At 36.3% G+C, this 17,729-nt stretch overlaps 1 protein-coding gene across 6 annotated transcripts in view; it reads right to left on the bottom strand.

Annotated features, from left to right (window-relative positions):
• Positions 1–17,729, bottom strand: part of BIRC6 (baculoviral IAP repeat containing 6) — a 183,308-nt gene that overhangs the window by 126,590 nt on the left and 38,989 nt on the right. For 5 of the 6 annotated variants that reach the window (XM_055815892.1, XM_055815895.1, XM_055815896.1 and 2 more), the window contains exons 12-21: positions 15,439–15,664; positions 10,871–11,031; positions 7,831–7,962; positions 6,497–6,628; positions 6,054–6,232; positions 5,343–5,473; positions 4,305–4,466; positions 4,062–4,193; positions 3,711–3,808; positions 2,281–2,428 (exon numbers count right to left, since the gene is read on the bottom strand). In XM_055815892.1, the coding sequence (XP_055671867.1) occupies positions 2,281–2,428; positions 3,711–3,808; positions 4,062–4,193; positions 4,305–4,466; positions 5,343–5,473; positions 6,054–6,232; positions 6,497–6,628; positions 7,831–7,962; positions 10,871–11,031; positions 15,439–15,664 (1,501 nt within the window). The remainder of the gene's footprint in view (positions 1–2,280; positions 2,429–3,710; positions 3,809–4,061; positions 4,194–4,304; positions 4,467–5,342; positions 5,474–6,053; positions 6,233–6,496; positions 6,629–7,830; positions 7,963–10,870; positions 11,032–15,438; positions 15,665–17,729) is intronic. The other variant, XM_055815893.1, reaches the window with a different exon arrangement.

The raw sequence follows: 17,729 nt of genomic DNA, 5'->3' as shown, positions 1-17,729 counted from the left end.
CTCTAGACATCCAAAACTTGTTAAGAATGAAGTAAACTGTTCTTTATCGCCAAGGTGGATGGGACACAAACATTCAACGACTTTAGTTGTAGCAGGAGAGATTTCAGATCAGATGTGGGTAGAAGAAGTCAGGTCAAGTGTTAATGACAAGAAGAATTAAGCCATGTAATAGCTTACAATATTTAGAATAATTAAATGCCTCCTCTACTTTTAATCAGGTGCTTCCAAGAACAGGCTGGAGGAATCAGTCCCATTTGCTGGAGACAAAACAACGTGGCTTTGTTGTAGGACAGCCTAAAATTCTGTCTGAAATTCCTGCTCTGTTGTTCTCTGAACTGCAAGTCATGTAATACACCCATCTGGCCTTATCTTTGTAAGTTTTACTTGCTTTATTGTGCCACGATAGTATACTGAGTAGTACTCTGCCTTACGACAACATGAAAGTGCAGATCCTTTAAGTAGACATCTGCTTTTATTTGATTACCAGATGTTAGGCTATTGTACCTGGGAACAATGACAAAGAAGAATAAAAACAATACTAGAAACTCTGCAACACAAATACATACAAATACGATAAAATACAACTCAGGAAAAGGGAAAGGAGAAAGAGTAAAGCAATGGCTACCTATAATTTGTCTTTAAAAAAAATATACTTATCTTCTACATAAGAAACACCAAACCAAGAAATGACAGTGTTCTTTTGATCTGTAGACATATTAAGAAAAGGCCAGTAAATTCTGCCTAAATTAGTAAACTAAGCCAAGAAATAGTCCTTGCTAGAGAGAGAGCTATAGTAAGCAAATATGGGATTAGACAGATGTGTCTGCTACTATTCTTATCCTAACTATGGGGATACCGAGTTAAAAGAGAAAGCAGATTTAGCTCCAAGAAGAAAATCAGTACAATGCCATCTAGAAACATTCAGAAAACCTAAGCCTGAAGAATGCCGAGAACAGGGGCTCACTTCAGAAAGCTTCCCTTTACACGCACACAGCTGCGTTCACCACTAAGTGACCTGAAATGTCGTATGTGCCAAACTCGAAAGTGGGCACTTTTTCTTTTGGAAAGGAAAAAACCTTCTATTTCAGATATGCTGTTTAAAGGAGGTACTTGGAAACAATCTGTATGAAGGAACAAGTCAGTTCCTACAGAGAGGTGTCATTCTCATGTCAAGTGGAATTTTCACATTTTTCTCCTCCATTGGGTTTCTAAAGAAATTTCAACATGAAAACAAAGAAGTATTTTATTTTTCCAGGTAATTTTGTGTATTTTTCAAAATTCTCCATTATTCAGTCACCATTTCTATTGCTGGGCTAAATATTCTAATCCATTGCAAGGACTACAGATGGTGAAATAAAGTAACAACTGAGAAGAGGAATGTAGTACAGAACATGATAAGGATCCAAGTACAACACCTGAGAACAAATGTCTGTCAAGTATTTTGGGATTATAGTCCTTAAAAAATAAAACCACTAAAATTAAACAAACATGCCCCCCCCTCCAAACTTAGGTTACTAAATTTTAAATTTGATCTGAAGATTCTGAACTAACCTCTATCAAACCTCTTCTACCTTGATCTTGCTTGATTTGGAGGAAAACTCTTGACCACAAAGCACAATTGAAAGAGCTCTCTTAACAGCAGCGTGTTCCCATCACTGTAATACAGCTTTGGAAACTGCTACAAAACTGTGCCACCAGAGACTTCCTTTAGAAATCCAAAGCTAAACGGCCAATCAGTTCAATATATAAATGATGCAACACCAGTCTTAAATTACGTTGATACATAATTTATACAAAGAACCTGTATTAAATTATACTAAGAACCTGCATTCCCAGTATATTAATCCAGGTCTCCACACTTAGAATCTGACCTTTAGTAGCAATACATTAAATGTATGGTCAGCTTACAGAGAGACTACAATTTTGTGTAGCATTACGCAGAATTGAAACTATTCAGTGTATTTGATTCCCTCCCATACTCAAAAATAAGACACATTTTGTCAATCCTTAAACTAAAACCCATAAATACTAACTTAAGCATTGCACAGACTTCAAACATTACATACACATTTGCAGATTTAAAGTGCACTGTAAATTGCAAGACAGCAATTAAATTAATCTGTAACTTTGCACAAGTCAAAACTATTTTGCAGAGCTGTATCAAGTTAATGCTTGCTCAAATACAGAAAAATGCAAACTTTTTCAGAACACCAGAGGATGGCATCAGACAGTTCATATGTTTGTTTTCATTAAGTTTACAACAACCACATTTCTTAGTACCTTGTTTGAAGCAATGCTTCCATAGGTGTTAGGCGGTCCTGCAACTGCCGGGACACAGCAGTTAGCAAGGATGCACAAGCAGTACTACATCCTGCCAAATCTTCATCCTTTACATAATTCAGCAATACAAAATACCAATACACGGATCCTGCATTAAAAAAAAATAAATTCATTTCAAGTGAAACATGATGTGAATTTGCCACTCAGAAAGCATACTTTGAAGCATAATCAATGGAAATGGTAAATGAAGTATCTAATAGTTACTGGATACAGACTATGAAGTGTTCTCTCCCTCCCCTATTTTTGAGAGACTTCACTTTAGAAACGTTCTGTAATCATTAGTTTCCACAAGTAATTCAAACTCTCTTATCAACTAATTCATAAATGAATTAAAAAAAAGGTTCCCAAGAGACAGCTTTGCACACATTTCTTTCATTGCTTCTGCCCACTGCTTCTACTAAGCACAACAATCAAAATGCTCTTGACACACTAAGGTGCTAGGCTAGGGGTTCCACCATCTTCAGAGCCAAGCCTTACTCTAGATTCAACTCTTCCTTCTCCTCTTATGCTCTGTTTTTGGCTGCTGTCTCCTTATTCTGTATTTGTTGGAGGCACTGTTTCCTTACAGATCAGTTCTGGGAGCACAGTGCAGTGGTTCTGTACAGAAACACAAACCTCAGCTTCCTCCTCTTCCTCCCCTTGTGCATTCCACACCCTCAACAGCAGCATGTTCCATGATTCTAAACGGGGGGTAGCACAACAAACGTTTTGAACTGCAAACTGATTTTCCTGCAAGACCCCTTGGTGATGCCAATCTAGATGCAATCCAACAATGTCATACTGTGAAAAATGCAAAGCAGGTCTTGCCACCCCAAATACAAGTGCTGAAGTCATCTTCCCATGCTATCTGGCATTCAATGGCTTCAAAAAGGTGCCAAGATACCACTACTCTGCCATGCAGATGAGGAAAGAATTTATTTTACTTAAAAATCTCCTTTTGGTGCAGAAGTAACAGAAGTGGATTACTAGCTGGAAATCATTTGGATATCCAGGCTCCCTGGAATAAGTCTTCCAGTTTTCAGAAATAACAGACAATCCTGACTCTCCTTTACATCAACAGAATCTGTGGTTGCTGAATACCTTTGAAAATTCTTGCAAAACTTACCTAAGCTCTTCCAAAAATGTCAGTGCCTTAGTACTCTGTTTTAAGCAAGCTAAATTGCTTACAATTCCATCTTTTAATTTGTAAAAAATTGTTCAACTCCAAATGCATACTTCATACTTGGATACCACCCGATCAGACCACACCAAGACGCAGTTTGTACTAGCTGAACAATTACCTAATTCTTATTCCACAAGATAGCCCAGCAAAACATGCCAAACATAAAACGTACTGCATATTTTCCTGACAACAAACATTGTATACATACCACCTGTTGCAGCAGCAGGCAAAAGAGGCATGTTGTCAAGTAAAGCTTTTAGAAGAACTGATCCAAACCCCTGTTGACTTGGGTCACACCTGCCATTGCTGCGAAGAAACACATAGACACTTTAACATTTAATGAAGTAAGAACAAAACATGAAATCTCCTCCAGAAGACGTAGTTGAAAGACTGATGTTCTTTGCACTCATACCCTACTACACTTTTCCTCAACAGATCTTCCTGATCTTGTTGATTTATAACTTCAATGTTAAACAATAATACACACATGTATATAATTCTGACTGCATGCAAACCCCCCAAATATAGATTAAAATACATATAAATAAATAGCACTGACCTGATGCATAGTGCAAGAAATCGTGCACACTTGTGAGCTATGCTCCGCCCAGCTTCAAAGAAGCAAACACGTATTATATCAGAGACACATTTACGTGTTTTAGAAAGTAAGCTGTCATTTCCTTCCTTTGAGCTGTAAAAACAAGTTGCACACTTTATTAGAGAATCACATAAAACTCTGGTTTTTTAACAGAGTTAATACTGAGAAATAGCCATGCTAACTGAAACACAATTTCTCTCTTACCTGCCGGGTCCATTTGAATACACTCCAGCCAGCCAACAAAGAGCATCCAGTACAAGACTCTGAGAGTGTTCTGTAGTCAGACCATCATCTGTCTTCTTGCAAAGAGTGGCAAGCAGCTTCTCATGGAACTCTGAAAACTGTAACATGGCACACCGTTGAACTCTAGTGAAGAGGGGAAGGAAATAAAACACAGAATTATCCAATATGGCCATTCTTCCATTAAAGTGTCCCCTTCAGCTTTGTTTCCTATCTTAGGAGCGGCGAAAAAAAGATGCCTAGATGAAAGTAAAACTAGTACACAAGCATATATGATACATTCCGTGCACACATTCCCGATCTTCCTATTTTCTGCTCACAGAACTTCCTAGGTTACTATATATTTAGTAACCTTCAGAGAATATTTTTTTTCCCTATTAACTTCTAAACCAAAACAAACTTTCACCATCTACAACACTCTTTGGCAACCATTGGCACAAACTTCTTTGCAGCCTTCTTGACCACTTTAAGCCCATTACAGCCAGTGCCACCACTGTGGGGTGGCAGTTGGTCATACAAATTAAATACTGTATTATTTGTATTTAGGTCTGTAGTACCAATCCAGAGAGACTTTAACCACGCTTTTGAGTAACAGTTTGTCAGTTAAATTCGATTCTAAACTTTTTGACAAATAATATACACTCTGTTGTAAGAAACAAGACAACTGGAAATAGAAAGGAAAGGTGCTTCCTTAAAAAAGAAAAATATATATATATGTCCAAATAATTTATCTAATTTGCCAAGAAAACTTAAATACATTTGCCTTTTCAAGTCAGGCAAATAAATCGCTCAACACAGAATTTCATGCATGGTGTTACTCTACCACAACTGGCACAGCACAGCACCCCTGAAATCACAACTTACAGGATTTTCCATATAGAATACATTTATGAAATGACAACTTGCAACAGTGGTTTAACCCGATCTATTTTGAGAATTAAGTATTTTATGAGACTTGTAACTAAAGCCGGTATTTTTTAGAATTAAAAAACACCTACTAACCTTTCCTTGGAAATAGAAGTTTTTTTAAATCTTCGAATTGTTACAGAGACTTCTTGAAGTAAGTCACAGCCTCTCAGATTATCTGATTTTCTTGAAGAATTAGTGGCTTCGATTTTGCTAGATGGCTTTTCCTGATTTTGGCAGGGGTAAAAGAATTAATTAATAAATCACATTGGTTTTGACTGCTTCATTTGTATAACTTGTTCAGTGAAATGCATACAGTTCAGTAAAGTCTCTCACCCAGTTTGAGTGTTGTACTAAAACAGACCACTTTTATTCACCAATTGTTTTAATAGAGAACATCAAATTTAACCATGTTCTGTAATTTATTATCTTCTAACCATTCTAATAATGTTCACAAGATGTACAATGCATCATCTACAATGTATCAACTACAATGATAAAGAGTAAAATGCACCCACACAGAGCAATCTTTGTAAGAGGATGAGGTGTGTGTATCAGCTACTGAAAACATGCATGGAAACAAGTTTCTAAAACAAGTGCTCAGAATTGGGAAGTGGCAGAACAGACCTTTTCAACTAAATTTGCACAGAAAAAACAACTTAAGAGATGTTGAACTCTGATTCAACCCTTTAAAAAGTCATTTTTAATGGATCTTAATCCTCCCAACAGCTGTTTCATTTTCATGTTACATAAATCATACCAATTCTACAACTCCTAACACAGATGTCTTTCTCGGCTATTCATTACCTTGCCTGCTGCAACTTTTGCCAACAATGAAGCAAGCGAATGGCCCTTGTTAGTCTGAGGTTTTAAAGGTGGTATTCTAACTACTGGTCTAATGCCGCCATTGCAGATTTCTTCTGTTCCTCTGTCATTCACTGATTTAACATGAATCAAAAATGAACGATACTTGCCACCAGCCATGCCTAAAAGTGGAAAAAGAAAAAGGGGAGGGGGGAGGAGGAATTTGCATAGTTTACGTGGGCAAGTTGTAAACACATTCCAACTTCACAGATACAGTGCACAAGCAGAGCTCAACTACATCAACTACAGTACTTGAGCATCAGTTTGAAAAGGTAACTCACCAATTGTGTTACACAGCAAAATTTGTCAATGCAAAAATAAATACAATTCAAAGTCTGACTTTAGTCACACATACCTCATGTGAATAGCATAGTAAACTGGTTTACCTTTAACAAGCTTTGGACTTGTTAGTGTCAACATTCCTGCATGTCCTGACAGATCAAGTCCAGTAGCCAGCCATACTGGACCACAGAGTATATCTTCCTTGTGTTCCTCCAGAAACGGACACAATCTCAGACCTTAAAAACCATGAGTAATATGGACCTGAATTACAATTAAGTCACAAAATCTGATCATTTGCATGGGTTAAAAATATACCGTGTCAAACTCTAATCACTAAATACATCTAACTCTACATTGAAAAACTAACAGTTACTTGAGATTCATTTTTAGCCATTTTCCAGTGAAATCAGTAACGGTAAATTACAGCATTTTCAGTTATATTATATGGGTAATACGTACATTGACTACCTCATCAGAGCCACAAAATACACAACTGATAAAATGATGAACCAATATATATTGATCCACAACTCTCACTGCGTCTTTTCCAAAGCAGAACAAAACTGTTTCTCCTGTGATATATTGAAATTCATTCCTTGCTGCCTCCTCCTCAGCATGAAACATCTCCTTCCAGCACTTTTTCTTTTATCACCCGCTTTGATCCCTCTGATCCCTCCCCTCATCCTTTGCAACACCTTTCTTGGAATCATAGAACAGTTTGGGTTGGAAGTGACCTTAAAAGTCATGCTCTAGATAAGCTCCATCACACGAAAGAAAAGGAGGTGTAAAGGAAAACTGTTGAAAGGACCAAGAAAAAGAATCATAGTTCTGGAACTGATTCACTCCAACTATCCATTCTTAGTCTGTAGCTCCCCTCACTGATCCAATCAGACTGCCTTCCACAGTGTCTCTAACAGATTCTGTGGAAGAGTACTGGTTAACAAAAAGTTTATAAAAACAGGCATAGCAAATCTGATGTGGCTAAAAGTCAACATGGCTAGTTATGAATTCTTTAATAGCTGTTTATTATTTTTGTTTGTGGTTTACAGCACCAGTCTCTACAAAAGCCAGGTATGCAAAGAAAAATTCTATTAAAATTAGCTAAGGAAACCAAGTGAAATACTGCTGGAACAGGGTAAGAGTTTAAGTTAGAAAGATGTCACATCACACTATTTCTGAATTCAAATAAATACCATTCTGCTTTTAAGCACCAGAACTTTCTAGTATGCTGGGGGGTTTCCTGGTGTGCTTGCATTTAACTTTCAACCCATACAGTAAATAGACCAGTGAGAGAGGCAACATTGAAGAGGGCTGAGAAATTAGTCTCTTTTAAATGGCTGAGAAAATTTTGCAAAGAAATTCCAGTGTATCATTAAAAAAAAATGCAAAAAGCAAGCTTATATTTTAAACAAAGTATAACAAGACAAATAAAACTTACATTGTGGTTCCTCTACATCCATATACTGCATTTCTTCATTGAATTCAACCAGTCCTGGTTTTCCATTTCTCTCCACTTCAATATTATGAGCTGGAGATAAAGGAAATGTAATCTGTCTATCTACAGCTGCTTCTGGAAATAAAAATATTAGTGAGATTTCATAAACATTGCTTAAGGCTCACTGAAAACAGAAGCAGTAGTTTTCATAGGAAATTTATCAGCTATGAATTCTAATTTATAATACTACTTTCACCATTTCTAATATAAGAACCACTAATATACAAAGGCATGTTTTTCATATGAGGATTGCAATCGAAGTTGCAGCAAATAGTTAAAAAGGAAATATTTCTTTGCATGACCTGTAAAGCCTGCTTGGCTTTAACACTGCCCAAATTATTTTCTCCCAATAATCAACGGTGGATTACTCCTAAGTAATTAGATTCCAGTATTGAAAGTTTGAGAATTTAAACTGAAAATAACTGGATTGCTCCTGCTGAACGTCAGAATCTATTTTAGTAATACTTAAGTACAGCCCTTTTTTCAATTAAATGGTTTTCATGAATCATAGATGAAGAGGACATGCAAGCAAATGAACAAGCATATACAGTGATTTAACTGCCAGATCAAAAACGTTAGTTCCAAACCAGAAGAATTATGCCTCTGGCCGTTATTACACACTACATGTTTAACTGGTTTCAGGGTTCCTGTCATACAAAAAAAAAAAATGACTGAGTAAATTCTCCCCTACACATCTTCCTTAGGTCTCATGATCTTAAAATTTCAGTTCCCTCCTACTACAACGGAAGGAGTGAATGGGGTGGTGGGGAGGGTAGTTAACAGAATTTCAGTCTGAAGTTTTTACACATTTTCAAGAGCCACCAAACAATGCTAAATATTACTACTCCCTGAGATCAGAACATTTTGGTTAATATCCAGCACAGATATAAATTATCTAGGTTTGTCTTCCCTTATAATGAAATCATTAGTACCCTATTACTTCATTCAATAGTTCATAGAAATACAGCAAATATCATTAAGGTCCTTTTTTCCAAAACCCAAGAAATTGAGAAAGGCTAGGAAACAACTGCAGTAACACTTGAAAAGGTGCCGGTTAGTTGAGGCTCCCCAACGCTACTGAATAAAAACCAGACAGACCGACCTGGCTAAGGTTGCTTTGCAGGCACACTCATATACCCTAGCTCTTTCTAGGCTGCCGGTGTATAACCTGGCCCTCCACTCCATGCCTTCTCCACCCTGTCCTTAACAGGAAAAAAAAAAAAAAGAGCAAATTCCACTGCATTGCATGTGAGGAAGTGAAATGCCATTTTCTGGAAGAGCTCTGTCATGCCTTATGATTGGTAAGCTGTACTGTAAAGCATCCACAGAAAGCTCTGGCCATCTATTTCACAGCCAAATCAAAAGTCTTTAAAGAATTACCAACTCATGGAACTGTTTGCTCAAAAATATTTAAAACTGGAACATTAAGGAAAAGCTTAGCTTTTTCTGTTACACAGGTGAAGACTTTCAGATTAATTTTGACATCCAGATCTGTAAATGAACTCAAGTCTAAAATTCTGACAAGCTGAAAATGAAACATGTTCTGTTCAGAAGAACAAAATGAACTATCTGTCCTATTTTTTGCTTTGATAGAACAAAATACTGCTACATGTTAAAATTAAGATTTTACTTCAAGCACTAAACGCAGGAAGAACCTGCAAGAACAGCTCTTAACTGCTATCCTGCAGTCACAGCTAGCACTTCTGTTAGAACTTTTAAACCATCTCGTATCCTAAAAGAACAACTTTTCTCCAATAATATTACTATGCTAGAATATTTTATAAGATTTACAGGTTTATAAGATTTCTTCGAGGGAGCATCTCCAGTATGTTTTTTTCCTCATTAAACACCGGGAATGCTACAGAGTGAGAAGTTGTCTGAAAGCATGTCAATGATCTTTGGTATGTCTGTATTCCTTTTTAAAATTTACAGCTCTGCTACTCTTGTTTAACTGGGGTGCTCTTACTTAGCATTTAAAAGAATTCAAAAAGAAAGAAAGAAAAAAGAGAGCTTTTATAATCACGCTTGCTGTTCTCCCTAACACATTTTATATCCAGCAGCCAATTTAATAATATCTGACAGCAAGGTTTCTCTGAAGTACCGAGCTCCTAGAAGCTTTTCAAAAAGAGGTGGCCAGATAAAGCTAACCAATTCATGCCTCAGTAAAAGGAAGTGCTGCATGTAATACCTTTCATCCCTAGCAGACAGGGCAGCAGGACATGCAATGAACACTCTCACCACAGGAAAATCCCATTGGAGGCACAAACTCTTCCACATCAAAGAAGTGACTTTTCAATTTATGCTACCCACACACAGGTCCCCTGAGAGCTAGTAAGATGCAGAGTCTCCAGCTAGGAGTCTTTCCAAGGCAAGAGCATTCATAACTTTGGTCTACCCTGTCAAAGCTGCAAGGAACAAAAGGTGAAATCATACTGCAGCTTTCACATAGCTTAGTTAATGAGCCAGATGATGAGAGAATTCCCAAGGAAGCCAGGTTTTGCCTAGCGCCATCAAAAAAAAAAAAAAAAAAAAAAAAGACTCGCTATTTCTTTTATACATCCAGTAGGCACTGGCAAATAATTTCCCTCAATGACTTGGAATAATTTATTATAATTTTTTTTAATATATCAAGACCTTAAAAAGAGCACTGCTCGTTTCATCAGTCTCTAGGATGATTTACAATTGACTTTCTTTTTAAAATGACTGTAGGATTCAAGCAGTACAGAATAATAACTCAGTTCAAACCTTCTGAGCTATGCACTTTTTATTTATGTAAAATTCAGTATTTTAACTGTTTACCCAGTTTGTTTCCCCAGTTCACATTCAAACATGGTAAGTGAAAATGGACCACCACACAGAAACAAATGGAAATAAGTAAACCAGAATAATTACGCAATTTCAAGAAATTCTTCCAATATGCATCACAGTAATGAGTTTGAGAAAACAAACAATATTCTGAAAGATATCTTAAGTTCCTTCTTACCATTGACTTTCCCTAAGCCTGGAGCTTTATTTTTCAGTAAAGTCACTTGAATCTGGGGAATGTTGGTGATGTTTGAATTCAAAACAAATTTGAAGTCCACATGTCCAACCATACAGGCTTTTGGTAGAACCAGTTCAAAGACATGCTCATCCCAGCTGTTGCTGTCAGGAAAAAAAGACAACAAATGACTCTGTGTTAAGAGAAATTTCAGATCAAGCAGGCAGCATTACCCAGCGCACTCTCCATCTACATACACTTAACAAGAAAAAAGTACTTTGTGTAAGTTGACATCCACATGCATTTCTGAAGTAAAAGTCTTTCAAGCTGCAGTTAACCACATTTTGTGATGAACACATTAAAAGCCAATTGATAAGAGAGGGCAAATCAATGCTCAGATAAAAGTTGCTGTGAAAAATTCCCTATTACCCTCATTGCAGTACTGTTTCCATATTACTATAAATACCAGTTAATTATTTCTAGCAAAAAAGGAAGGGGGGGGAGGAGGATGTGAGTAACTAAAAAAGGACCTCCCAATAAATGAAGTGTCTGAAAGCACGATAGTAACCAACTTGCATTGGAATCTCTAAGTCGGCCTTCTCCACTAAGCAGTGTCAGTGTCGCTTTGCAGTGGTACAACAGCCACGTCCAGGAGACCCAAAAAACTATTTTCAAATTATTTTATCATTTTTAAAATTTATTTTATTTTATTAAATACATTTCATAACTTATACAGGATGAGAAGTGCTTCTTACCAGGTGCACACTCAGAAGCCTGCACTGTGCAAAATGGGTGCAGCTTTCTTTTAAGGAGTAATACTTCCCTTTCGAAGCCCACTTTGGTTTACACTGAAAGTGTAAACTTGAGATAATAGGTGCCCCTCAATGAGCAGCTCCACAGTTTGATCACTAAGGTTTGCAGAAGACAGTTCCAACCGAAGATTGATTCATATAAAATGAATCATGTGCCAACTGTCACATTTATATACACTTTTAGAATAACTGCACTTCCTGATCTTCTCAACTTATCAGTGAATAATTTTTTAAAACACAGTAACTTTGATAGCCTGTGATTATTTAATTGTATAACTGAGAACACTAAGAAACTGAGTATGCTGCTATAAATACTGGTTAAATGTTTTCTAACATCTAAATTACAAAAAGGTATTATAAATCAAAAAATATGCTACACATTGAGTATTCTGCAGAAAACCATTTTAAAATAGATTAAGCATTGGTACAAATGTCAAGTCTTTGCATTTTTTACAGTAATATCCCTGAAGGCCATTATCTCCCTTAGGCAAGTATAACACACTTATAACTGATTCCAGGTACATATAATGAAACAGCACGCCATCTTTCCAAAACAAGCAACATAGAAAAGCAGTGATTTTGGGAGGAAAGATGAACAGAAGGAAAAGATGGACAGAGAGAACTTGTGGGTATGATTTAAGAAGAGTGAAGAATTTTCAGATAACTGTACAAATAACTCAGGAAAATAAAATAATGAAAAATTATCCTATAACTCCAGGGGAAAAATTGTTAGCAAATATAACATTAAACACTTAGACTCACTCACACCTTTCCTCTGGCTTGGAGAATTTGTAGCCCAGTGCAAAACAGGGAGAGGTTTGTGGGTGGTTTTTTATGTCTGAGTATTCCTATAGGTGTCATGCAAAGCGTGAATTGAATGAGGAATTCAAAGGAGCAAGCCTTCTGAAAGGCTAAGTAATATTCTGCTCATCCAGTTTAACTTACGGATCTGGTAAAAAAACAGAACTGAAAAATAAACCAGCTTGTCTGCAGTAGTCTTTTGTAGCTTGTATGTTGCATACAACGCGTACTGATGGTAAATCACAACTGTTACTCGTCTACTTCAAAAATCTATTTTTGGCAGAACTGAGGAGCAGGTGTGCCAAAGAAAGTTTTAAGTATCTCTCAATAGGCATGTATGGAATAATGATCCTCCATGAAGGTCTCACATTAATCCAACAGTGAAGAAATCTTCTTATACCTGTGGCAATGAACTTCACAATCTAATTCTGTGATGAGTGGAAAATCTCTCCTTTAAACAGTTTTTCAATTTCTCATAGCTCTGTAAGTTCATCCACTATATTTGTGTGTGAATTTTCAAAGAAGTGAACACATTTTTTACTTCCTTATTATTTTCTCAGTATTTTAGTGTATCCATCCTGAGTATCACATTTCACATATATGCAAGTTCTTTTAGCAACTTTTCTTGCCTCCAAAACCCTTCTAAATCTATGGCATCTTTTTAAAGAATACACAATCAAGACTGTGTTCTAAATATAAATGCATCATCATTCTCACAACTACAAAATATTTTCAAACACACTTCTTAATTCCTTTTCTAGAACATCTCACTAACATTTGATCTTCCACTACAACTGAACTTTGACCTGCAGACCCACTTTCAGAGTTCAAACACTGGAAAGCACATCAGTACTTAGCTCTTCCTTCTTCACATATTTTCAAGTACATCTGCGTAAGATGAATACATAAAATATTCCTCAAATATAAATTTGAGAAACAGCCAGGAAACTCAGGTGTCACTGTTTTATCAGAACACATTAGGAATACCTGTACTTGTTTTTTTTTTAAAAAAAGGTTTAACGCAACTTAACATTTCAGTTAAATTACCACTGAAGGGGAAATACTGATACATAGGTTAATTCACCAGGTAAACCAGACTTCTGGTGTTTCCTTTGTTACACAGCCTTCTTAAAATAAAGTAGGAATGAAAGACCATAATACAATGCCATTCCCTAAAATACATTAACAGGATTATCTCCTTCTATTTATCTGAGAAACAAAAGAATTACCGTATCAAACTGCATTACTCATCCATCTAACCCTGTAATCCCACATCTTGATAGGAATCAGTACGAAACACTCAAAGAGAAGATAAAAGGAACCTTATATTAAGGACCAACAACATAATACAGAATTCAAAAAGTTTCTTCCTAGATGACTTCTAATTAAGTGCTAACATTGCTCTCGATCTTAAGAGTGTATATTCTACCTTAATGGACAAAAGGGACTGTAATGTAATCATCTTCATGAGTCATTTAGCAGCTGTCAAAGATTTCCAGTACTAAACCAGAACTTTTAACTTTACCTCTTTTCATTCCTGTTTTACTCTGCAGCGGGCATAATTCTTTTCCTCTAATGAAACAATATTCATAAACTAATGTTCCACCTACCACCTTCCAATTAACAGCTATTGTCTTCACCGTTTGCTTCCATATATCTTTGTATTGGTAGTTTTTTATTTTTCAGCTGGTGCTGAACACACGGGATAATCAGTAGTTTTAACTGGAAGTTATCTTGCAAGGAACCTCCTCCTTTCCACTTGTTACATACAGAGTATTTTACTTGCACAAAGCAAAACCACCAATAAAGGTTTTAAAGCCCATAACGCACTGCAAGTTTTTTTAACTGTAGCTTATGAACATTAAATGAAACCAAGATTCAGCTCATGTTAGGTGTCAGCCCTGGAAATGCCTGCAGCTATTACCTTCCAGACCTGTTTTCCTACCTGGAATGCTTCATTATCACATGCTAGATTTTACTTGTTTATACAACAAGCTTTTTTGCCCCACCTCTAGCTCCCCTGGCATCCTTTGGCTATTTCGTTGTTTCCCATGTGTGGCCATTCGGATTCTACATTACTATCCAAATCTTATACACCAGTGGGACAGATATGTGACAGCCTGACCCAAAACATCTTGTAGTGCCTTATTATGCGTATCCCTTAATAAAATACACAACACAAGTTATATCTCTATTTTGTTTCCTCCAAGCATTTTTCAGAAAAATCTATGCAAAGCTACTTTGAGTCGGTTTTAAGCAACTTTTTAAGGAGACGGCAACACTGCTGTTACAGTCTTTAGGATCTCAGAGGAATTCCAAGTTCTCATGCCACATGTTAAAAATCCAAGTTGTACTACACATACTGTGTCAGTGCAGTTTATTTCAATAAAAATATTGCCTAAATTTTAACACAACTAGGGCTGTATACTGGCTTAAGCAAATGTCTCTTGTATAAAGATTTAACATGACATGAACAGACATAAATCCAAATTCTATCTTCACATTTTAAAATGTTATAATAGTTGTCCTAAACAAAATAGTAGTCACACTGGTACCCGCAGGTTGCATTTTCCAATTAAAAAATGTACTAGGAACGTTTGCATGCATAAGAAGGATGAATCAGACTTTCATAGAAACAGAACCAAGAATATCTGTAATTCTGGCAAATGTGCTTGTCTAATGATATAATGAAAGCGCAACATCTGGCAAACAAAAACACACAAATACAAAAATTAACTTTTGCATGTGTTTCAAGGTCCACTAAAACAACTCTGTCAAGCTCACAAAAACCTATAATCCAAACTACCAAATAGGGATTATTATCTTCAGAAGTACACGTTCTTAAACTTGTACAGTACTTAAAAACAGTTAAATTGCATGACATTTGTGATTCTACCAGCTATATGAACTAGTAAAGCAATACACACATGATTCTTTCTGCACCTTTACCCTACCTACCTGTCTGTCTGTAGCTTCCAAGTTCGAGTATGCTGAGCTGCATCCCCATGGTGCTGCTGGTGCAGATGCTGAGGATGCCGCCTTTGTTGCTGCTCTTGTTGAACTTCTACCCAACAGGGAGGGACAGTGGCTGAAAACCGTGGTGTCAAGGTCTCAAAACGGGTCAGTTCCACCAGGGATGTCAGTGTTTCAAGGGAAAATGGCTGGTCCACCAAAAGGTCAACTCCTGAATAATTACAGAACATACATTAATTACCGCATAGATATTTTTCCCAGAACATCCTATAAACATTCTGAAATATACCCAAATTGCTGTAGGTAAAATTAACTACATGTTATATGAAAAAAAACCCACAACAACAAACAAACAACAAAACCCAAACAAAACCCGAACAACAACAAATAGAAAACCCCAAAATAAACAAAAAAGCAAACAAAAAACAAACCTCCGCCAAAAAACAGCAACCAGAAGCAAGCAACCAAACAATCCCAGCCTTGAGACCATGATGCTTTGAAGGCAGCTCAACTGAAATGTTTCGTAAGTACTGAGAGCTCTGAGCATGCTGTCTGGGATTCAGCCAGAATCATCAGAAAAAAGTAATAAGCCAGCTATACTTTGATGATGTAAAGCTGATTTAAACATCCTTTTTTTAATACCTCTATTGACTCAGATTAAAAAAAAAGAAAGTTTTATATTTAATGGAAACAGACATATGGAATTACTGTGCAATTGTAATATTTTATCACTGTTTAAAACATTACTTTGGCACCTGCTTATCAATATAGACTTGCTTTATGGTGGATTACTAGAATGTTCTGGAAGGCTCCCAATTTAGCTTAAAAGAGGGGCAAACAAAAACCAAACATGTTTCATATAATGCACTTAAAAGACACTGGGCCTAGACAAGTATTTTGCCTTCATATTCAAGTCTTGTACTAAGGAAACAAGAAGTACTGAAAATTAAAATATCCCAGTGAGACAAACACCCCAAGAAACATTACAAATGAACTGTAAAAATAATCAGACAACAACGAAAGGAAAACTAGAGGAAAAATAAGATACACACAATGTCAATTTTCTTACGTTTCAAGCATTTTCTCTTAAAAATGCATTTTGGAGAAAATCTTTTACTTGTAAAGAAACGGTGGTTTTCAAAAGGAGAAAGTTTGCTATCTGACTACTACTGCTACCACCCAGGACTGGAGGCGGGGGGATAAAAATAAATTAAATTCACCAACATAAATACTACCCCGCAATGAAGTCTGAACATAAAGACTAACTTGCAAAGCAAGCCAGGTTGAAACCAGAATAACAAGATTACATCCTTCAGCTTGAGAGTAGAAAGGCACATGCAATTAATTCTTCGTGAGAAGTGGAGGAGCTCAGATGAGATACCCAGTCAAGCAAAAAAACTCACTCTCATTGCAACAACTATGATTTCTACTTTTCAATCTAGGAGGCAGGAAAATGCTGAAGAAATTAGAAATTATAAATGCTTTAGAAATTTAATTTCAGTAACAAAGCAAACACTTGCATTTTTTTTTTTTACTGCCAAATGTGAATCTCACTATCTAGATGACACAGAAATGAGAAGTGACATCATAGTTCAAACTGTACTACAATTCCATCTTTTGACTAGACTGGATTTTTCTTGCTTCATTCCCTGCCCTCCTCAACAGACACAATTACAAATTCAGAGTATTCACAGCAACCACATGTAATGTGGTATAAACACCTAAAATTGAAAAGTGAGGAACTTAACTTTACAGTGCTGTCAAGTGTACTTGGCTTCTTTTGTAAAATTACATTATTTTTGTTATTGTGTAATAGTGAGTTATAACAAACCAAAGATCTAATAGCAAACTTGCGAAAACGTTTTAAACTGGTCAGGAAAACTAATATTCTTTTTCAATTCCCTTCACCACAAAAAAAGCTCCACTGCTTAAAAGGAAGTAATAATTTTAACCTAATCTAAAATTTACAACTCTCTCAACATATTTCCTTCTAAAACAAGACAATTTAAAACATAGCCAATGCAGGGTAGAAGATAAATTTTAAGAAATGCAGTTACAGAAAGCCAACAGAGAAAAATAAACATACAAACAAACCCTACAATATACATGGACAAAAGCTGGGCTGGTTGCTGTGGTTTCTGTCCTGACTACAGCATCTTTTAGCTACAGTTCCAGAGAATGCCAAAGTGATTTCATAAAACCACCCTGCTGCTGCCTGCCATCAGCTGTGAACAAGATCTATTATAGATCAAGACTTGAAGCTCAGTCAGATCTGC

This window comes from Falco peregrinus, chromosome 11 (genome assembly GCF_023634155.1).
Source record: "Falco peregrinus isolate bFalPer1 chromosome 11, bFalPer1.pri, whole genome shotgun sequence".
NCBI classification, from domain to species: domain Eukaryota; kingdom Metazoa; phylum Chordata; class Aves; order Falconiformes; family Falconidae; genus Falco; species Falco peregrinus.
Note: the sequence above shows the minus strand (reverse complement) of the source record. Positions and strands in the feature narration are given on the sequence as shown.